Source organism: Corvus kubaryi, unplaced genomic scaffold (genome assembly GCF_017639235.1).
Source record: "Corvus kubaryi isolate FWS band 111438036 unplaced genomic scaffold, C.kubaryi_AGA036_p1.0 134, whole genome shotgun sequence".
In the NCBI taxonomy this organism is placed as follows: domain Eukaryota; kingdom Metazoa; phylum Chordata; class Aves; order Passeriformes; family Corvidae; genus Corvus; species Corvus kubaryi.
Window position 1 is genome coordinate 8,728,534 of NW_024580668.1, and position 22,409 is coordinate 8,750,942.

Here is a 22,409-nt window from a genome sequence, read left to right on the forward strand (position 1 = left end):
TTACTTTGTCTCTAGATTTGGGTGGTGGGAAATTTGGGGAAGTAGGGCATCTATGCCTGTGTCAGAGGAGAGTGACCATGCAGGTGGTTCTTTGGGAGAGCCTCTCCCTTATGATACTGGCCAGCACTCTGAAAGCCAGCCTGCCCCTGGGGCCACATTACAGAGTAACCCACAAAATACCAGCTAAAGTATTAATTTTAATCCCTAAAATTTTAATCCCTAAAAAAAGGGATTAAAATATCCAGCACCTCCCTGCAACCAGAACAGGCTTCTACTCTGTGGTACCAGACCTTGTTACTTTGATAAAATAGTGGTACCTTTAAATGAATAATATTCAGATCACCAAAGTGGATGCTGAGCAATTGTTTAAATTTTTAAGAGCCACAAAAAATGGTGGACCACACATTAAGGAAAGAATTGGATGCAGCCCTTTTTTCAATCTGGTCTGGCCCAGCTGCTTCTTTGAACTAATTAGTTCAAGCAGATCACAATTAAAGAGCTGCTAATAAAATCTGGGGATAGTCCTACAGCAATACCAATGTAATCACTCACAGTTATTTGTTTATTTTGTAATTCCTGTTTCCCAAGGCTTCTGGAGGGCTCTTTGGCCAGCCCTGCCCACAGACCTGCCTCAGGGCTTGCACTCAGGGGTTGCTCCTCAGGACTCCTCAAACCAAGGCAGGAGTTCCAGGCATGCCCTGGGGCACACAGGATCAAAGCTTGCCGGTCCTGTGGGACTGACTTTAATTTACTAAAATACCCTCAATTTAGCAGTTAACCAGCCCTACACATTTCTGCCCTGCCAGGGTCTAAATGAAGACTTCAATGGGAGGGCATTTCCTGTGCCCCAAATCTGGGGTGCTCTCTGCCCCAGGGAGGGAATATGATGGCAACACCACAGGTCCCTGTGCTACGGGTGATGGGCAGAAGTATTAAGGACACTCTGTGCTTTATAATTGCTGAATTTTCTTCAATAATCACCTTATGAATTGGGCTCTGAGTGTGCTGTTTCTATAGAGACAGGGGATGTTGTGAGTGCACCAGTGGTCGCTCGCTGCTCTTCCAATAGGGAATCAATGCCTGAAAACACAAGCTGGGAAGCCTATAAAAACTTTACCCTCTTCAGGAGAAGGCCCTGGGATGGTCCTGGTGCTCACATGGTTTTGAGGTCCTCAGCAAGGGCCCAGTGGGCTCCGAAGCAGGCTGATCCTGTCCTTGTGAGCACGGTGTGGGTGGTTGCTCAGTGGAAGTAAATTAAAAGTGACTTCTTCCAGCAGTGCTAGCATTTCTGGCAGAAGAGGACAGGAGAGGGTGGCCACAGTAAGGCCCCTTGCTGCCAGCCCCGAGCTGGGCATGGGATGCCCTTGCTGGTGGTGTCTGTTCCCTGATGCATTAATGCTCCTGGGACTCAAGCTAGCTTCCTCCAGGAAGGGTCCTAAAGCAAAGGCGGTGGTGTGGAGCCAGACCCATTCCTTCCTCCTGGGCCAGGAAGGAGCACAGGAACCCTTCTGCACATTTCAGCACCTTCTCAATGTCAGGGTCACCTTCACCCCAGCTCTGACCCTTCTACTTGTGCAAAGATGAGGACCAAAAGAGAGGGTTGCTCCTGAGAGCCCCCATGCCCCACAAGAATGGTGGAGGACAGCATGGCTGTCCCCAGGATGCCTGAGCAGGTCACTGTCAAAGGACACTGGGGCTCAGATTGCACCTTTCCTCACACCAGTGGAGGGTAAGGCTCCTGCCCTTCGACACAGGATCAGGCCAGTGCCTTTAGCCTGGTTCTCACATATCAGACACCTCCCTGCCTGCACTTGGGGACACTTGGCTGAACACTGTGGGGAGGTTATCCCTAAAACCAGCAGCTATTGAGGCAGAGAGCCCAGCACTGTTCCCCCTCCCCTGGGCAAGGTGCAGGCTTTTTGTTCTGCCTTTATTAATACTTTTAAAGCAATGTGTTATTGCTTCAGCAGCAGGCCCACCTTCCTCCCGGCTGCCTCTGATACATGAGCCAAAGACCTGCTCCATTCATCAGCCTGAGATTTATGAGGTGCACAAGGCTCCAGTTACCCTGCTGCCCTCAGCTGATGAATGAGATGTAGCTGGTTCCTTCCATACCAGAAGCAAAGCAAGCCCAGAGGAGAGTAAAGCCGTAATTTCATCAAACTCAGCTGCTTAGGTCTCTACCAGGGCATGAAATCTTCTGCCACGAGACCCCTCACACCCACAGAAGCTAGGGGCAGCACTCCTGCCCATGAAGGCTGAGCCTGCGTCCCACCAGTCGCTCTGCACAGTCCGGCTTTGTTCATGTGAGACACTCCAGAAATAGAAAAAGGATAGAAGGTTTCAGCTACTCTGGATTCCTCAGGCCCCAGGGCCCTGCTGCCCTGGGCTGGTGCTGGGCTCTGGTCTTCCATCCTCCCCCACAAATGACCCAGCTGCCATTTCCCTCTACCTCGTGCCTGGCTTTCCTCTCACCCAGGCTGTTTTAAGAGGCTGAGCGAGAGGATGGGGCACAGGCAGTGGAGAATCACTCCTCCCCAAAGCCAGGAGGAGCAGCCAGTGACGCACAGCTCGGAATGAACTTGGCAGCAGCCCTGGGGTCGGGAGGCAGCAAAGGAACCTGTCAGCAGCCCTGGGCAGGCTCTGGGCCAGCAAGCTGCCTTTCCTCCTGGCCCTGTGCAACCCCTGCCAGAGGCCAGCACGATGGGAGCACATGGAGTGTGCTCAGAGAGTCGCAGGGTCCTTAAAGGCTGCCTAAAAGCAGTTAGTGAAAACAACTCTCTTTGCAAAGTACCCCCATCAATAAAAAAATGCAAAATTTTGAAACAGGTAATTAGGAAAAAGCTAAAAAATATCCCGATGCCACCAATGAAATTCTGCACTACTCTCTCCTCTAAGACTGAAATGAATGCATCAACATGGAAAGAAACCTGGAGATTCCCCTGCAAAAATCCACACGGATAGAGTGAGCAGATAACTGTTTATTATTGCACATAATCCAGCAGAACAACCGACAGAAAACTCTGGACAGTAGTACACAGATTGTAGTAAACAGCTTGCAAAATCTGTGATGAAGGTATTTTTGTGTGAAGAGTGAAAGGTATCTGCATCTTTGTAAGACCTGAAAAGTATAACACAAAATCCTAGTCAGTTTTGAAAGCATGCAGTTTGAGGTAAATCTGGTATTTTGCATCTAAGAAAATGAAATCCCTAAGGGGCTCTCTCTCTGTGTATATATATCCATATCTCAGTGCAATATGGATACAGTTATACGTCACATAAAAGCAAATCTACCTACTATTCTCAGAAGGCTACTAGAAGGAAAGCACATTACCAAGTGCATATCACATGCATAAAAAATAGCAGGGGGAAGGAATTACCTTAGCACTGTTGAAAAATATCCATTTTTGTGCTTAGTGATAAATAAAAGCCCCTCAGGTCTCTCAATGGAAATTGTCTTGGTGGTGAATAAAAGCAGTTGGCATATTGAAACTGCAGAGTTGGCAAGCGAATGCCAGCAAATGGAGATAAAACGTCAAAGGCAGCAGAGCCTGGGGTTTGCAATACATTTATATTTAAGGAGAGGAAAAAAAAAAAAGAAAAGAAGCAAATTGCTACTAAACTATGCTCTGTGGAAGTGTAGATGATGCTGCACAGCTTTCTCAGGACTGGTACAGCCACATGGCTTTTAGGAAAGGATCACATTCACTTCTCCCACACTTAATACCACGTATTTGCTACTGTGGCAATGTTCCTGAGCTGAATAAGGTTAAAAAATAGACTTGGTTCACAAAGAAAAGTACTGAATTATTCTCACTCTCTTATGCCATAACTAGAGTAGATAAATTAGGCAGGTTTTGCCCCGTGTCTCCAGTGAGTGTAAACCCCTGTGTGTCTGCCACTCCGTCTCTGAAATCCTTTCAGGCTGACCTTTGAATCAGACCAGGCATCGGTTTTTTTCCTTAACTATCATTTCCCCATTCTTTCCAGTCCAACAAGGTTTTCCCACCCAGTCCTGTGCTGTGGGACTTCAGGATACACAGAGGTGCACAACCAACTATAAATAACATCTCTGATTATCTTAAAAAGGGATAGAAAATAAACATTGCTCTTAAAAGAAGGAAGAAACATGTCCAAGCACTCAGTCTCACACTAAACTGTAACTTCATCTGTGCTGACTTTCTAAGCTCGCACTGCCAAGGATCAGAGCAGATCATGGTGGACAATCTCCTTCCAAAGGTCACTCCCTGTCGCAGATTTGGGAAAATCGGTGCAAATCACCCAGGCCTCTCAGCCTCGCACACACGAGCAACAGCCACAACTGCCCCACTGTACTCTGCCACTGCTGAAAGCCTGGCTGCTGCGTATTTCTGAGCCCAACACCCAAATAAACTGCAGTCACTCACATCTCTGCACCTTTTTCCTCTCAGGAATAAGGTAACCTCTCCCACGACAGCCACCCTGCATCCTCTGGCTGGAAAGTTGTTCGTTCAGCGCAGTGAGAGCCCAGGACCCCCCTGCAGCCTGGCACACCAAGGGGAGTAACCTGCAGGTGTACGGAGGCATTTTCAGCAAGAACCTCCTTGTCACTGTAACTCACAACATTTTCTTAGAAAAAAAGGAGTAAAGGGACAAATTCAGCACACCTTCCTTTCCCGTTACACTGGGAAGCCACCCACTGCAAGACGCTTCTGTGCAGAGCATTGTTGGTGGCAGGAGAGCACTTGGATGGTGCCTGGTCCCAAAACAGGCCCCATCTCCACCCAGAGCACCCCCACAGGCACCAACAGCCTTGGATCCACCAGTCCCTCACACCCCACCCCGCGGCCCCATCTGTGGTGCATCGGCCGCCACGGGCAGGACTCGGGTCACACTTCAACAAGCCCAATTTCAACTTGCTCCCCCTCTCAGTCCTCCATACATGGAAAATGACGCCAGGTGACAGGGGAAAGAAAAGACTTTTTGTTCATCCCTTCGGATGACTTCCAAGCATGGAGAGCAGCATCGTCCACCCCGAGCCATGGCACAGCTCTCATGAGTCATTCTGGTTGCTGTATTGCCTCATCTCCATGCCACGGATGGTAATCTTTGGAAAATCTCCGACACCGAGTCAACCAAGGGAGTTACAGAACACATCAGTGTGAATGCATGAGACCTTCTCACTCATTTTCCTACAGCTACAGATAAATCCCCCATCCCTGGCATGGCAGGACAGTTGATGGCTTTGGTGAGAATAATTTAAGGCAACTGCTATTTTATACAAAGAAGAGGAGACCACAGCGCAGAAACCCTGGCTTTTCCTTGGTAGATTGTAGAGGCCAGCCACAGCCTGGGAGCAGGAAACTGAACTGATCTTCAGACGCTCTCATTTAAGGTTGATGTTTGCAATGCAACCTTAGGATTGTCCTCCTCAAGTCCTCCTCTTAGGTGTTTCCAGGTGGCTGAGCTTTAATCCTCGCCAAGGTCTGAGGTCTCCGCCAGCAGCAACGCCTGGCCGAACACAGATAAATGGGAAAGTCAAGGGAGAGCAAAACACATGACCAACACATTACCACAGCTGTCTGCAAGGCTTTCACCTGTGCAGGCTGAGTGAGACTAATAACATGACAGAAAGCAGTGCCCAGCAGAGCAGTTTTATTCCCCTCAGGAAGGCAGCCCAACATCCCCACAGGGGCTTGGGAGGTGCCTCTTGTGTTATGTTCACATGAGGCTCAAGGGTCAGGTTCAGCCTTGACAGCGGATTTTTTTGAAATATTTGAGCCCAAGGTGACAAAAATCTTGTGCAAGCTCAGGACACATTCCTGTCTATAGGAGTCCCACAAGCATGAGAAACCTCACAAGATTTTATTGCCACCAAATCCAAATGCAAACCCTTATCCCAGTTCAAGTGGAAGGCCTGAGTGAGATCCAGTTTAACCTTATAGACATTTTGGCTCATGTTTAGTAAAACAATTACTAAACCACAGTAACAACCACTGAAGAACTAGCACTGGTGCAATTAAAGCTGCAGATTTCACAATTTCATATTTTCTATGTGTTCTTGCCTCTTGCTGGTCTGAGCAACAAGAAATACTTCAATGCATGATTTACCTGGCAGCAGCCACGGTGGAACAGCAAATTGAAAGTGTTTCTTGAAGTGTATTTGCAGCAAACAAATTTCAAATTTAACATCACACACTCTTGCACTGGAAGTCTCACCCCATGAAACACGCCCATGGTACTGGGAAGGCAAAACTATATGATGCAACTGTATCCCACCAACACAGTCTATGTTCTTAATTCTGAGAAAATTTATTAAATAATTTCATGCAATAATTTTACTACATTTTATGAAAAGTGAGTCAACCTTAAAACATCCAGTGACATCTACAAATTGAGGATAAAATCTCATTCTGCTTCTTACCTTGTTCAAGAGGCTCATCATGTCAAAAAATGTACAAATAGGATGGCCAGACCAATGTTCAGTAAGATGACCATGCAGATCACAATTGTGTTAGGTCCCTGAAGGAAAAATCCGAAACAGAGTATTACACACCACAGCTCCAGGGGAGGAGACAGACACAGATGGATTCTGCTGTTCAAAAATACTGCAATCACCCCCTCCTGGTGCACTGAAATCTGGCACTTAACAACCAGCCTGAATTTCAAACTAGTGGAATGTTTATCCTATCCTATTCTTACTTCTTCCCTATAAATTCATTTGAAGAAGGTTAAATCAGGCTTCTTTTGCAGTTAAATTAGATTAAAGGAGACCCTGACCACAGGAACATGAACTGCTGATCCCGTGTCAAGCTGCTCCTCCCAACTCCCTTCTCCATCCACATTGCCTGTGTTTGTAACATTGCCATTTTTAATATCATAGAATCATAGAATGCTTTGGTTTGCAAGGGGACCTTGAAGATCATCTGTTTCCAAACCCCAATGAACCTATGTGAGATTGCTGTAATTTCAGACCAAAGTATTTCCAAGCTGTGCTTTTCTAAAGTCACATTGGAATCATTCATATCCAAAGGGCTGCAAGATGGGACTCAGAAGGCTAATAAAATGTCTGGGTTTCCAGCTGTATTTGCTAAGAGCAAAACTGAGTTTCAGTGACTGTAGTTTAAACCTGGGAAATTGGCTGGTGATTTAACACCACAGGTCAGCTCATGAGGTGCCCCTAGAGCAAAAAAAGTAAATGTAACAGGTAAAAGAGAAACACACTCAAGCTTTTCCTGTTTTTTTTCCCCCCCAAACTTTCACATCCAAGTTGGCTGGTAATGGGGTGGGAAAAGAAGGTGAGAAAAGTGCATAGAATCAATTGGAAGATGCCTGGTTTTGTGTAAATTTTGAAATACGATGTGTCTGAAAGCATATCTGCACAGGTAAAGAGAGGAGGTCAAAACAGGAGGGTTATGAATGTCAGACCAAGCACCCAGGGCAAGGCAGGCTGGGAAGGTGGCACGACAGGGGGATACCAACACTCTCCTCCAGCGGGCTCTATGATCCCAAAAAGATCCTCCAGGAACCACACGGGGCCCACTGCAGCCCCAGGCCCGGGAGGTCTGCATCCCTCTGGGTCCTGCCAGACCTCATGGGGAACAATAAAGAGAAGGCAAATGTGGCTCCCAGGGGGCTCCCAGGGATGCCCCACATCACCTCTTCGCACTCCTCCGCCTTCTGTGCTGCCACCACTGCCGCCGCCTGGGCCGGGCCACGCTTGGCCCCTGCCTTGGGCTCCGTCCGGCCTGGTGCCCTGGCCTCAGTCTTCCTGTCGGCCGCGGGCTCAGCCCGGCCCACGGCCCTGCGCTCAGGGCTGGGCCGCTGCTGCGGCTCCTTGGGGCGAGGTGGCTCCGGCTTGGCCTCCGCCACAACCGATGGCTTCTCCTCCCGGCCCTGTGGCGGGCCAGGGGTGCCCCCTCGGCGCTGGGGCTCCCCCCGGGGCTCCAGAGAGGGCGGCTCATTCTCAGGGAACTGCTCCTCCTCATAGTCCGTGGCGGGGGTGACCGGGGATGTCCGGACGGCGTAGCTGTGGTAGCCCTTGAAGAGCTCGACGTCGGGCTCGCGCGCCATGCGCTGCAGTGGCCCAATCTCCATCTGCTCGGCGGGACGGCCACGGCCCCGCGAGGCCGGGCGACTCTCACCCTCGGAGGGTGCTGGGCTCCCACCGCCTGCCCGCCCGCCTGCCTCGGCCCAGCTGCCCGGACGCAGAGCCCCGTCCTGCCGGGGGGCTGGCTTGGCTCGCTTGGCCTCAGGAGGGGTGGCGGCAGGGCTGGGGGCCGGGCTGGCGCGGGGACGCGGCTCCTCCTGCTCGTGGAGCTGGGGGCTCTCGGGTGGCGTGGGGGGCGGCGGGGCAGCCTCAGGCCGCAGCGCCTCCTCCTCCATGTTGACCCCGTGCTCCGCGTTCTCGATGATCTCCTGCAGCAGCTTCCGCTTTTGGTACTCGGGGCCTGCGGAGAGAAGGGCTGGTGTAAGGAGTCACTCTGGGGCTGGGTACCCCAGTGCCACGGCACCATCGTGGTTTGGCAGTTGTGCCCCCAGCACCAATGGGTTTGGGGACCACGGTGCGAGGGTCCAGGCTGGAGTTTGGGAGAGGAAGTACTCCCAAACCGGACCCTGCCACCAGGAGGAATTTCCTCCAGGAACAGCTGAAGGCTTCAAGCCTTATTGTGGGCTGCCCAGTTGGGAAGAGCTGAAGGAGTGGGCAGGAGCTGCAGATAAGGGTAAAGAAACAGTGAAAATCTGCAGCCCAGCTTCTTGTGGTCATACAGACGGGTCATGCTGGGGCTAAGGAGGATACGGCTCCCAACCAAGCTTGGGATTTTTTTATTTAATGGTTGGGAAATTCTTCCATGTGGCTTCCTTGGTGTCTAACAGCATGACAACTTCACCAGTGATACACAGGAGACCAGTGTCATCAGGAAAGACAGGATCCCCAAGTGATCTACATGCCATCCTTCATGATGGGAAAAATACGTTTCTTATATATGGAGCAGGGTTGGAAGTTATAGAGCCCTCTTGTCTTCCCTGAGCTCCACAACAGCAGCAAAATTACCTGGCACCATCAGGAAGGGTGGCTCAGGGCTTCAGATTTCATTTTGGCCTCATCTCACACACTGACTTGTGAGTTCCTAGCAACATTGCCTCACTTCAATTGTTAATTGTTCACCTACCATTAAATCTGTACTTCTTATTAACCCCACTGCAAATTGCAGCCCAGCCTGGGTCAGGGGAATTCAGACAGAGCCTGGCACTGAAGATATCCACCAAAATGCATCACCAAAAAAGTGGGAATATCTTGTGGAATAACAACCCTCCACAGTGTTCCACACACTGGGAGAAGGGTCCCCACACATCACCATGATGCTCATAGCAAGTGAGAATAAGAGCATCATGCTCCTACTGGGCTGTGTGAGGTCACAGAGCAGCTTGTTTGGAAGAAAAGCACCTCCTCTGGCCTCATTCTGCTCTACCGCAGTGATGCTAAGGGGTGCAGATGTACGGGGCTTGCTCTGTGCTCCTGAATGACACAGATCCTGGAGCCACACCATCCCTGGCTGCCTTGAGGTCCCTCCCTTCATCTCCTCCATCTCAAGGACTGATGCAGACCTGAGTCTGGTTGGGAAATTTGGCTTGGTGCTCCTTTCCCTCTCGTAAGTCAGTGATATGACTTGCACACTGCTACCTCCTGTCCATGCAGGCAATGCCTCTGCTTGGAGGGGCAGTGGGGAAAGGAGGGCACTGATTTTAGCTGCTCTGCTCCGCCTGCACACTCCTGTCAACCAGCAGGTGACCCATTCAGGGCCATTTATTTCTGGCTGCAAGTGAGTTATTTGGAAGCCATTCCAACAGTTGTTCAGACTCCCCAAAATAGGCTGCCTGCAGCTCCAGGCTCCTTGCTCTCTCCTGCTGCTTTCTTCTCTTCCTGAATAATTTACAACACAAAATCCCCCAACTGCCTGGAGGGCACGCACTCACCTCCCCACCTTCATCTCCCAGTACATTTCACCAAGGGTTTTGGCTTACATCCTTTCCTCTGAGTTACTAGGGATGATACCCTAACTGAAATCCAGGGCTCAACAGTTACTAGGGATATGAGGCTTGCTGAGCAGGACTGCCTCTGCCAGACACAGCATGGTCTATCTGCCAGGATAGCAGGGAGAAATACAGCTACCAAACACTGCTAGGCTCTCCTGGCTGTGTGACCAGCAGCTCTCAGTCCTAGCAAAATCCAAGGCTGGACTGCTGTCTGTTTGTTCCTGGATGGTGCAACCATGCAAGCAGAGACATATTCTTGTGCACTTTGGGAATTCAGAGGTTTAAAAGAATCATAGAAGAATAACATGCATCAGGAGCTTAGAAGGCCACTAAGAGAGGCCAGGACCCAAGTGAGGCTCTACATAACAGCAGCAGGAGAATCCAGCACCTGAGGAGCCAGGAGTGGAGGTCAGGCTGCCCCAAGTGTTTTACAGAGACTGTTTCAATTGTCTCATTCAATTGCCATGGCTGGAAAAAATAATCTAGCTAGATGTCCAAAACCTCCCCTCAGGAATTCCAGTTTCCCTTGTCTCTGTGCTATAAATACCCCAGTGTGCAAAGGGTGAATGTAGAGCTGTGAGTGGCAGCTGGGGGGCTTATGTGAGGATCAAGCCATTGTTAAATGAAGTGCCACAGGCTGGCTCATGCCCGCACCCAGGTGCTCTGGTGTTTCCCTACTCACAGCCAGCTCCAACGGGCCTTGCTGGGTGATGGGGAGGAAGGGGCAGCCCTGCAGCAAGGTGTTTCCCCAGCTTGTAGGTGCAGCACAAGGTGAGAGTACAGGGAATTTAGGAAAAACTGTCAGCACGACTCTCCCCAGCCAGGCACCAGCTGTTAGCTGTTCCCATTTCCCACTGTGTGCCCTGTGCCAAGGTGTGGTACAGGAGATGCAGAGACACCGAAATCAGAGCAGGGGCAGGTGTCAGGTTTTGCTGAGCACGAGTCAACCTTTGACTTCTACCCCCAGTTTTGCTGCTGTGATAGTCCCTTCTGATCTTGCCTCAGTAACCATGGGACACTCACTCCAGGCAATAAAGCCAGATAATAAGAAAGATAGGATGAAAATGTAGGCTTCTGGAATTCTATTTTCTGCTCTCTTATTACCTTCCCTCTCTGTAAAGGGAAGTTTTCCAAGAAGAGCATATCTCTAGCTAACTCAGTCCAGGGAAAGGTAATGGCGTTCACAATGCTGCTTCTAATATTACATTTCCCATCTACTAATCCTCAGTGCTTGGTCTCACAGAAGGATCCTCCCAAGTGTTTTCCCAGCCAAATAATTAGCAGTGATGCTAACAAATGAATAGAGAATCAAGGAAATAGTATTTCGTATTAGCTGCTTTCTTATAGGATATTACAGACCCTAATTAGCAGAGTCTGATTGTTCTGAGGCCCCACAGGATATGGGTTTGTGAGTCAATGTGCAACACAGTTCCAAGAAAAAGCCACAAGGGATGTATCTACAGGAGAACTGCAGATAGCCCCAAGCTTGCTGCCTGTCCTGCCTGTTGTTTTGAGGGCTTTGGTGTGTGGAAAAACATGAGAAGTCGAGAAGCTGTGGGTTTTTTCTCCAGGCTATGGTAACACAGTGAGTAAAACAGTGGTGTAAGGAGGATAGCAAATCAGCCAGGGCAAGGGTCTGGCTGAAATTGAGCAAAAGAGGATTTAAGATAAACATGAGGGTAACCTGTGGAATTACAAAGTGGGTGAAGCACTTGAATGGATTCCCCATGGAAATTGCAAGACCCCTCTTGGAAGATGCCTCTGATCCTACCTGGCTGGTAGAAGTCTGGGGAGAGCTCCCTGGCCATCATTCTGGCTATGCCCGATTCGTTGTTGGCTGCCTGAGCTGCCTGCTCAGACCCTTCAGCCTTGACTCTGGCATGAGCCGTCCTGCAGAGAGAAGAGGGAAAAACAGTGAGCGCTCTCTGAGCCAAGGTCATCGCAGCTCACCCAGCAAACACTGGCTGGCACCAAAATTGAATCAGCCCATCTGGCATAACAGCACTCAGAACTTGCCCACGTGACCAAAACCCTACACTCAGGGAGAGAAGAGCAGATTTTCAACGAGGAAGGAGCCCAGATACTCAAGGTGGAAAGGTTGCACATAGGGAACAGGGCAGGTGTATTTGCAAATATGAGCGCGTTCCTGTGTTGCAGTGAGGCAGCAGGTGCTGCAGAACGGGCTCGTTGCTGTGCTGCTCAGAGGAATGACTCAAGCATCACACAGGCATCTTTGGTGGCTGAACTCCTCCGTGCATCACCAGTCCCAAGCTGCTGCACCTCGGCAGAGGCAGTGTGCCCCTGCTCAGCACATAAGACAGGTTTTACCCCAAATTTCTCTCTTGTAGCTCTCCAGCAAACAACATGCGTTGTCCAGGGGCTCCTTTACTCGCTGCAGCCTGAGGGGCTGACCTCATCAGAGCTATTCTCTCCCTCTCAGCTTGGCTCTCTGAGTCCTCTCCACTCTTTCCCAGCACATCTCCTCCTTGCTCCATAGGGCTACAGGCTATGGGGGTTATTTTACTGGCCAGCTGTCATATTCCTCACATGCCTCATGCTCGGGGCCCTGTGATCTTTTTGCTAAAAGCAGGGCTGGCTTTACAGCCCAGCTGCTCACAGTCTGGGAAGGAGCTGACTTCAAACAGCAAGGTTGCACCTTAAAAATAAGAGCGGGTGAAGCACAGTATATGCAGCTGCTTTGTAACACTCAAGTCTTGCTGAGAGCTGCCTTCCCCATGCTCTCACTGTCATATTTTCTGAGGCTCCCCATATTCCCTGTTTCACATACAAATCCACATATTTTTGTGTGATAAGCAGTTAGCATTCCTCAAACACCAATTCACCCCAAATTACAACCTTTACTGTGGTCGTAGGGTGTCTGATGAGTCCTTTTCAGATTCAGGTTGGTATCTGGTCATGTCTTAGGACAAAAAAGGAGGAAAGATGCAGTTCTCATTCCTGCAGTGAAAACACTCCAGAGGAATTTTTGGACTGTTAGTCATGAAATAAGGATTGATTCCTTCCCATTAAACTAAGATGAAGTAGGCAGACAAGACAAGCTGAAGTCTGAATACTCAACAGGTGCAATGAAAAGGTGATAGAAATGCTGTTCTGAGACCCTTACAAGAGAGAAGATGCACACATATGACATTCTGAGTAGCTCCAGGGAAAGAACTAAAAGTAGGGCATCAATCCCATCTGATACAGGCAACAGTGTGACTTGACAAGGGGCCAAAAACACTCTTCAGAGCCTGCGATAGAGAAGAGAGTGCAGAGCTGCTGTGGCTCAGCCTGTCCCTCCCTGGGATGACATCCCACTCTGCTGGAGCCATGATTCACCTCCCTGCCCACACTCACATGTTATCTATCTCCCCACTTTCTCTGCAGGCTGAGCTGCCTGGGATTGCAGTCATTCTTGGTCTTTTTATCCAAAATTACTACAGCTCCTGAAAAACCCAGAGACGGGATGAGGCAGAAAACAGCATTTTTAAGCTCCTGATTGCAAGCAGGGGGTCTGAGCCAGTTCTGGACAGAGAAAGCACCTCCTTTTTTGGTAGCATATAATCAGCGTGATTAATTCCACTATAATCTGGCAGGGGCCAGGGGGGATGAGTCTGTGCTCTCCATGCCTGGGGGATCAGAGTGGGCTGGGTGTGCTGTGCCTGGGGCACACAGCCTGCCTGGCGCCAGCCCCAGGGAAGAGGCTTGCAAAGGGAGCATCCAGCTCTTCATCCTGGCAGGACATGCTCCAGGCTCTGCCTTTGTCCTGCTGCTTCTGGAGGATGAGATTCACCATCAAGAGATAAAATTCTCCCTTTCAGTTGCTCTCTGAGCCAGGCAGATGCTATCCTGACCAATTCCCAGCCAGACAATCAGCCAGCTGGCTCCAGCTGGGGGAGCAGCAGGCAGCTCCTGGCAAGTGCTTTCCTCAAAGTAGCTCCCAAAGAAGTAGTCTGAAGTGCACTAGAGGTGGGGTCTGCTCTCACTAGTAAGGACAGAGCTGAACATGTCACCAAGTGGGTGCAGATGGCTCCTTGCATGCTTCAGCCCTCTCCCAGCACCTGGGGGCAACACAAGAGAACAGCCTGGGGATGATGGAGGTTACGAGGTAGCTCCCAATTATGCTTTTCTCCTGCTGGAGTTTTGCTTTCCTCTAGAGAAACTGCTGGATGCTATTTGGCTGCAATTCCTGCAGATGAAGAGATGGCAAGACCAAGAAAATCCAGCCTGGGTTGCAGAGGCTCAGTGAGGACGCTCTGGGTGGTGGGGAGCTGAGCCATCACTGTGAGACACCACGGCCTCAGGGGTAGCAGGGCTCTACAATGAGGGGTGTGAGGCCAGGGACACTCTGGGGCAGCTCCCGGGCTGCACACAGCGGTGACAAGAAGCTGAGCAGCACAACTTTGGCATCCTGCACTGCCCCCATGGCACCTCTCACTCTGTGGGACACAGCTGACCTCTGCTCCTGTCCCCCTGCTTGCAAAGTCATCCAGAAGTGTTTGATTGTGGGGGGCTATGGTCAACACAGCTGCATTTTCAAATCTGGCACGTCCAGCAGACCACATGTTGGCCCTGTCAGCATCCCAGGAGAGCACTGCTCTCCCAGCCAGCAGCCTGGCCTCAGCAGGAATGCTGATGCCCTGTGCTGGGTCCCTCCGTTGCTGAGATCACTTATATGGCAGCAGCCAGGTGATGAATGCTTGGCTTTCAGAGACATGGTATGGTGTCTTAAGTACATCTTCCCTGGCTGAGCTGCACATCCCCAGCGCACCTTGGGAAGGCAGTGCTGCTCAGAGCCCTCCAAAAAACCCACGCTGAGGGTTTAGTAGCACTGTGACAAAGTCCAGCCTAGAGGAAAGGGGCCAGCCATAACAGTAACATCTAACTGGCCTCGAGTATCCCTGAATTTATTATTTATCCATGTGGCTGGCAGAGCCTGGGAGTTCAGCGCAGAGGAAAACTTGGCCCTGGCAGCAAAGCAGGAGACAAACGCCAGCCGCCCTGGGAGAGCCCAGTGCACGCAGCACAAGAGCCTGTCCCATCCCACGGCCTGGGGTCTGCCAGGAGCAGGAGTTAAGGAAAGAAAAAGCCCAGGGAGGTTTGAGGGTGTCAGGAAGGTGATTTTCAAACCTCAGAAGTGAAACGTGCAAGAGGAAAAATTTCTTCCAAGGTTAAGATCTTCTCAAAAAGCAGAATGAGCTTTCACAAAAAGGAAATGCCAGCCTTGATAAATTTGATGCTATTCAGGCACACTTTAATCAGGGCCACACTTTTTTTATTTACTGCTGTTGTGTTGTCAGCTCCCAGCACCTCTGCACTAAACAGCCCCTGCAAAAACCAGCAGAGGAGAAGTCTGGAGATAGAGGAGCTCAGCGGGAAACTGAAACAGAGACCATGAGGCGTTAGAGCAGCCAGAAGCAGAATCCAAAAGACCCTTTTCAAGGCAGCACTGGAAAGTGAGCCACGAACAATAAACACATCCAGCTGGAGGAAATAAACACAAAGAGGGGACTTTACAAACCCACACTGGAGCTCCCTGTCCCAAAAGGCAGCACTGCCAGGATGAGCACTTCCCAACTGCACTCTGAGCCATCTCCCTGGGCAGTGCTATTAAAAATAGCTCCAGTGAATTCTTTGCAAGGAGGAGCAGCAGCCCGGTGCCGAGCTGAGGGGAGGCATGTGGGCAATGTCTGCAGCCCCTGTCCCAGCCCTGCTGCCACTGCCTCCCGCTGGATCACGGCGGCTGCCAGGCTTCACATCCCAGCAGGACGGGAGGGTTAAATGCATATGCTGCTTCATTTGCTCCTCTGGCATGGCTCTAATGCTCTAATCGTTTTTGTACTAGTGCAGGACAGAGCACCACTCCTGTCCTTCCTGGCCATCTCCCAGAAACACTGCCTGAATCATTCCTCCAACTGCTGCTAAAATCCCCCGTGGACACACGAGCCGCAGCTGAGCACCGCGCTAACAGGTGAGGCCCAAACCGAGCCAGCACGCCCGTCTCTTTGGACAGTTTATGTGGTTTTGCACATCCACATTGGATTAGACGGCAAATGAAATTGGAATTAGCAGGGAATACTGCAAATACCAGACAGGGCTGAGGTGCCTGGGGATGCAGCAATAACCTTGCAGCTAGAAATAGGGGAACAGTTCAGCTGTCTACCTTCACATTTGCTTATTAGGGGAATAACAGGCCTGTCCAGCACTGTCCTTCCTTCTCCAGGGTCTCCCTTCTCCCATTGATTCAGCAAACCCTGAGCAAGGACCAACTGAACACCCCTCCAACCCAACCCATTCTATGATTGTTGCCATTCTTGGTATTAGGAGCCGTCTAGAAGACCATTAAGCAAAAGTAATTAATGAGTCAGTTCTAGGAAGAGAGTCCTCTGCTAAACTCCTCTCTCCTGGAAACTGGCTTTTCCACTCCCAGCCAAATCCCTACTCCAGCATCCAGCAGGAATCATTCTGTCCTTCTGAAGAAACTTAAAATAATTGTTTGTCTTGGCAGGAAGGGAGGGAAGGGAGATCACTCAGAAGGGATCAAGGGAAAGCTGGAGAAGCATTTTTGTTAATGGCAACACGGTCCCTTCTGTGCTCACATTGTGAAGGCCAAGGCGACTCAGACCTGACCAGCACACACCTGGGCTGGGGCTGGGACTGGATGACATTTAAAGGTCCCTTCCAGAATTCTATGATTCTACATCCTGACTAGGACAGAACTTTCTGGCTTCTCCATTTGACACACCATCTTCATACTTGTGCCACCTATATGGCTGGAGCATCCCTTTCTTCCTGCTCAGTCCCAATCCATCTCCTTTGTGTCTCTCCCTCTGCCTCCACCTGCATGCAGATACCAGCAAAACTCTGCCACCCTCATTTGCCTGTAACCAGCCCATGGGACTAAATATGCCTCTTCAGTCCACCTCTCATGCCACTGTCCCTGCCCTCAGCCAAACCCATCTGTCCCATCCCATGGGTGTCCTGCCCTGACAGACAGCTGTACCATTCACCTTCCTTTTGCTCTTTTTGTTCCATCAGTCACATGAATCTACCCACTCCACTTCCACTCTCACATTCCTGGGGTGCATGAACCTTTGCTGCTTTATAATATGGACTCTGCACCTGCAAGGTGCGATCTAAATTGTGAAATAAGCATAAATCAACACAATTTTCCTCCTAAAGGAAACATCTCCATACTACCGAAGCAGAAATCCAAGAAGAGAAACCATCCTGACCTTGCAGAGCAGCTCATGAGATACCCCAGGCTTTTTCCTCTCAGTGCCAGCACTTACACAGAAGTGGTAGCACTTTGTACATGCTCAGGCTACTTGGCTGAATAAATCAGACCTTTTCTCCTTCCTTCCACAGAAAGGGCATGACCAGGCCATTCAGCCCAGAGAAAAGCATCCCTTTCTGTACAGTGCTTTAGGAGCACAGGCCTGGCAGAACTCCCTGCCACCTAACGAGCTCAGCCTTTATGATTACTTGGTGAATTTTTAAAATACTGAGCCCCAAATAGCTCTGAGCCACTTGCATCTTTCACTGAGGGATACTTCCCCTTGGAACAGTTAAAGTGATATTAATCTTTCAGCAGACAGATCTGCAGCTGTCTTCAATAAGATCACAACCTACTCACCCCAGCCCCGCGTACGAGAGGATCTGCTCGATCTGTCTCCGGGAGCTGAATGGGACCGGGTGGCCAGCGGTCATCAAGGCCTGGCTGTGCCAGCCCACACTGGAGCCCATGGGCTGTGATGAGCCCCTGGGGCTGGCACAGCCCACAGCTGCTCTCTGTTTCCCCCATAGCCCCAGGATGCAGCCGGCAGCTGCCCAGAACTGCCTCCAAATGGAGCAGAGCAAGCCAGAGCCTGTCGGCTCAAAGGGCTGCTGGAACCAGGATGGCACCACGGCCCAGGGACACAGCACCGGCCTCAGACAAGCAGAACAGGCAGCTCCTGGCCCTTCTGGAGCCTGTCCTGCCAGCACAGTCAGGCTGGGAGCAGCTCATCAGAGCATCCACAGAGATATCTTAGGGGAGAAGGGGGATTTGCAGCTGCCAGCTGGACCCTTTCCTTCTCCCCCTGGTTTTCAGGGCCACTCTGCTGCTCTGGGTGCAGACTGAGTGGAGCCCGGAGAAGCAGGAGCAAGTCCCTCAGAGCAGCACAGCCTTGGGGCTATGCCCAAATGCCAGTGATTTATTCCAGCTTCCAGGACACTATTACCAAAGGGGCTCAGCAAATGCCCTGGGGACCCTGATTTAATTAGGTACTACTGCAAGATGAAAGGAGCGGGTTATCCCACTGACAAGTACATCAAAACATCTTTATAGGACATATGCAATCAGGGTTCTTCAGCCTTTCCACCCCTGGTGTGCTCCTGCCTCTCTGCCTGCACCTGCACTGAGTGAGCAGGGGCTGCTCCTTGCCCTGCCCTTGGAATTCCCATTTCCAAGAAAGACAGGGATGCAGCAGACATTTGTTTTGAGGGAGCCTGCCTGACCCAGGATCTGCTGCCCAGCCCCAGGCTGTGCCAAACAGACAGCATCCATAAGTGGAGTGTGTTTTACCTGATTGCCTGATCCACCAGCACTAAAATGGGTCAGAAAGTCTGTGTTTTCACTCTAAGTTTGTTGGTTTTTTCAACCAAAAGTTTTAGCAACTTCTAAATCAAACGTTTTTCAGATTTCAGCAATCCAAACCAAAGGAGTGAGGAACTGCTGTATCTGTTTTGTGGGGATTTTTCCCCAGTCAAAAAAACCAAAAAACACAACAGAATTTTTTTAAGAAAATGAAGGCCTATTTCTTAAAATACTGCATTTGCCCCAAACCCCAACTACTTATCAAAATTTAAAGTAGGAGCCTTTCTCTCCCAGCCTTCTAAGTCTCTGGAGTTGATGTTCACAGTTCTGAGGTCCGAAAGAAGAGAGGGAGCTGGGAGCTGTGAGGGCACCCAGTCCACGTCCCACACTTCAGTGCCTACAGCTCCCATGCACCTGTAACCAAGGCTGCTGAGTGCACCCAGGCAGACGGGACACCCGGTCCCTGCAAGCCCTCACTGAACAATCATCAGGCTTTGCAGGAGAAAAATGAAAAAACTTGGACTGAGAAAGCCAAAGGGCTCTGGCTCAGCACCAGGACAAGCTGAAAAAAATGCCCCTCCTCCAGAAGGAGGGAAGGTTTCTGCATCGCAGGCTTTCTATTTAAATTGGACGTTTTACTCAAATATTATTTCTTTTTCAAGATAAGGCTATTTCACATTCCACTGAAACGATGATAACCTCTGAGCAAAGCATGATTGAATTTGATGATTTCAAAGCCCAGCTCCCTGCTGGCTGATTCCAAGCATTTGGATGGGAGTCAGAGCCTTCTTGTTCCATGCAGCAGCAGATCAACTGAATGAGACACTATCATTTTCCACAGTCATTTTTGCAGATGAAAGTCACACTTCATTTTTCCCTTTCTGTGTTTGTAAGCTGTAGAGATAAGGATTTCCCACAAGGTTGGAATGAACAGCCTATTAATTCCACTTTCCCTGCCTGGCTGGCTATCTGAATTGTACCCATCCCTAGGGCTGCCATCCTGCCATCCCATCTCTGCTGCTCTTGAGGGGATCCCTGCAAGCCATAGCCTTGCTTGCCTCAACCCTGATAACCCAGGAAGCCCTGGAGAAAGCTGTGTGCTGTCCAGCAGACGCCTTCTCCTTGGAGCTACTGAACGTGTGTGTTCCCTCTTACCCTAATAAGGCATGAAAATGCCTGAGGAAATTCATGTGAGGTGGGTGGAAAACAGATAAAGCCGTGCACCCTCCTCCAGAGTCAGAGCACATCCCGTGTAAGGAGCATGGTGGGCCAAAAATGTGTCAGTGCTGGAACTGCAGCCAGCCTGGATGAGGCTGTTCCGGGAGAGGGCTGGAAGAAAGGGGTGAAGGCATCACACCATCCCTCACCCAGTGACACTGAATCCCTCCAGCCCACAGAGCCTCACACACAGCCCCCCTGTGTGGAGGGACACACGGTGGGGGTCCCACAGCTGGGGTGGGTGTCTGATCCTGGCTCTGGACCCCAGCACTGGGGCTTGCTGTCCCCATGGCCACACTGGATCAGGAACAGAGAAGACTTCACCCAAACCCTACAGCCCTCTCCCTGCATGGCTCCAGTGGATGAGTAGAATGAGGATCAGGCAGAGGTTTGAAAACAGCAATATTTCTGCAGAGCTGGAGACTGCTGTGCCACACAAAGTGGGAGAGTCCCAGCCCTGGGCTTCAGCTGGTGCAGAAATAGATGCCAGAAACTGGGTTTCTATTAACCAAGGGTGATGAAACAAGATTATCCTGTTTATAAACACACCGAGCTCTGTGAGAAGTGTCTTTACTGGGACAGCAGGACTGAGGAGCATCCCCTCAATGCTGTGTCCTGGCACTCACCTATAGCAGGAGCTGTGTGGCTGCCCTTGTTTCTCCCTGTCCATGTGCACAGTGACTCTCTGAACCCTGCCCATGGAAGCACTGAGATGCAGATTTCCACTATGGGGGCTGTTGGGCAGCCAGAATTCCTGAAGCAGCCAGAATACCAGCCATCGAGGAGCTGTGCTCAGCTCAGGCCACTCCACTGCCTCCAGGTGTGGTTGTATCTTGCTAGGAGTGACCCTTCCACTGCTTCCTGTGGGGAGCCCCCCTGCACCTCCATGAGCTTGTCTTTTAAGCCCCCTGAGTGATCAGGCTGTGACTCTCTGATCTTTGGTGTCTGATCACACAGCTGCAGAAATGCTGCTCCCAACTCCTGTGTCCCTCCCTGGCAAACAGCAGCCAATAACCCACCCAGCGCTGGGAAGAGCTCTACCCATCTCCTGCCTGCTGCTGCCTCCTAATTACACACCCATCCATCACACACGGAGGTGTGGAGTCCTGGAGCAGAGAGATTGTGAGGCAGGGAGAGCAGAGGAGGATCAGTTGCTCCCTCCTGTCCTGGCAGGGACTGTCCTGAGCCACTGCTGCTGCTGCCCACTCTCGCAGGATGGCCGTGAGCATCCTGCCCTCCTCCAGCTTTAGACCTAAAGGTCTGGGAATGTGCTGAACTCCTGAAGTGTCTAATGCCTCTGCCTCTGGCTAAAAGCACATTTTAAAAAAATCCTAAAGCTTTTCAGAGCAAACCCCAAGTCTGACTCAACAGACCTAAAATCCCAGGTCTGATATCTGGCCTCAGGGAAGCTGAGCTGTGCTATCAGCCCAAGGAGCGCCAAGGCCACCGTGGCCACCAGCCCAGCACTGCACTAGACATATACCACACCTCACCGAAGAGGTGCCTCGGGAAGTCATCCCTTTAGCTGCCCACTTTCCCCACCAGCAGCTTGAAGCCCCAAGAGCAGTGGGGACAAGGGCAGAGCTGTGCCAAATAAAGCACCTTCCGAGTGGGAGCACACAGCCGAGCCCCAGCGGCGTGGGCTGCCCCAGCCCCAGCTCTCAGCTGTCACACTCAGGCCGCACTGATAAAGCCCTGCTCTGCCTGCCCTTATTTAGTCAGGAGCCTCTGCTGACTCCAGCGATTTTGGGACGTCATTTGCACCACACACCCGCGTTCCCCAAGGAGACGCTCGCTGCTGCCCGGCCACGCAGCCTGGAAATGCTGAGCACAGGGAGACAGCGGCGACACTGCCGGGAATGCAGCCAGGCAGAAGAGGCTTGGAAAGTGATACAGGAGCTGTCAAGCGCTCTTGTTATTTGAAGTGAGAGCTAAGATGTGCCCCAAAGTCATGGGTACAGATAGAAAACCAACTTAGGCTTCAAAACAAGGCAAAAGCTCACACTGTGAACAATGCCCGTGGTGGTGGTGGTGGGGAAGCCACACCTGTGTGACTCCTGGCACAGCCCAGGCTCACCACTGAATCAGGAATTAATGCCCCACACTTCAGAACACAGTCTAGAAATTCCTACAGATACCTACAGATATTACATTAGAACAAAAATAAATCCAAAATACATTCACTTGGAGTTGCACTCTCCAGGCATAAACCACACAGGGGCTACAGGGCCAGCACACGAGGACAAACTGGTGAAGCCCAGCAGCCATTATAGCCTCTAATATCTTGCTGCCCTATTGATCCTGTGACATCTGGCAGATATATCTGAGGTGTTACTGCCAGGACGTGCACCCGTCAAAGGACCTCAGAGCTTGGCCAGACTCGTGCCTTGCAGGACACATGGCCAAGTCCCTCCATTGATTTTGGTCCAAGTCACTGGGAAGCACAACCACGTGCAGAAGCAGACCACGTCAGACACTGCTGCAGTGGGACAGAGGTGGGATTTGCAGTGTTTACACTCATTTTGTCCTTAAAAAGCACCAGAGAGAAGGAAAACCCCTGTAAAAGCTGCCCAGTTACTGAGCACACATTCCAAAA

General features: G+C 50.7%; 1 protein-coding gene across 1 annotated transcript in view; it reads right to left on the bottom strand.

Moving 5' to 3' along the window:
* Positions 1–2,961: 2,961 nt before the first annotated feature.
* Positions 2,962–22,409, bottom strand: part of JPH2 (junctophilin 2) — a 31,776-nt gene continuing 12,328 nt past the window's right edge. The window contains exons 3-6 of the mRNA XM_042049513.1: positions 11,789–11,907; positions 7,639–8,429; positions 6,404–6,501; positions 2,962–5,490 (exon numbers count right to left, since the gene is read on the bottom strand). Of these exons, the coding sequence (XP_041905447.1) occupies positions 6,421–6,501; positions 7,639–8,429; positions 11,789–11,907 (991 nt within the window). The 3' untranslated portion in view covers positions 2,962–5,490; positions 6,404–6,420. The remainder of the gene's footprint in view (positions 5,491–6,403; positions 6,502–7,638; positions 8,430–11,788; positions 11,908–22,409) is intronic.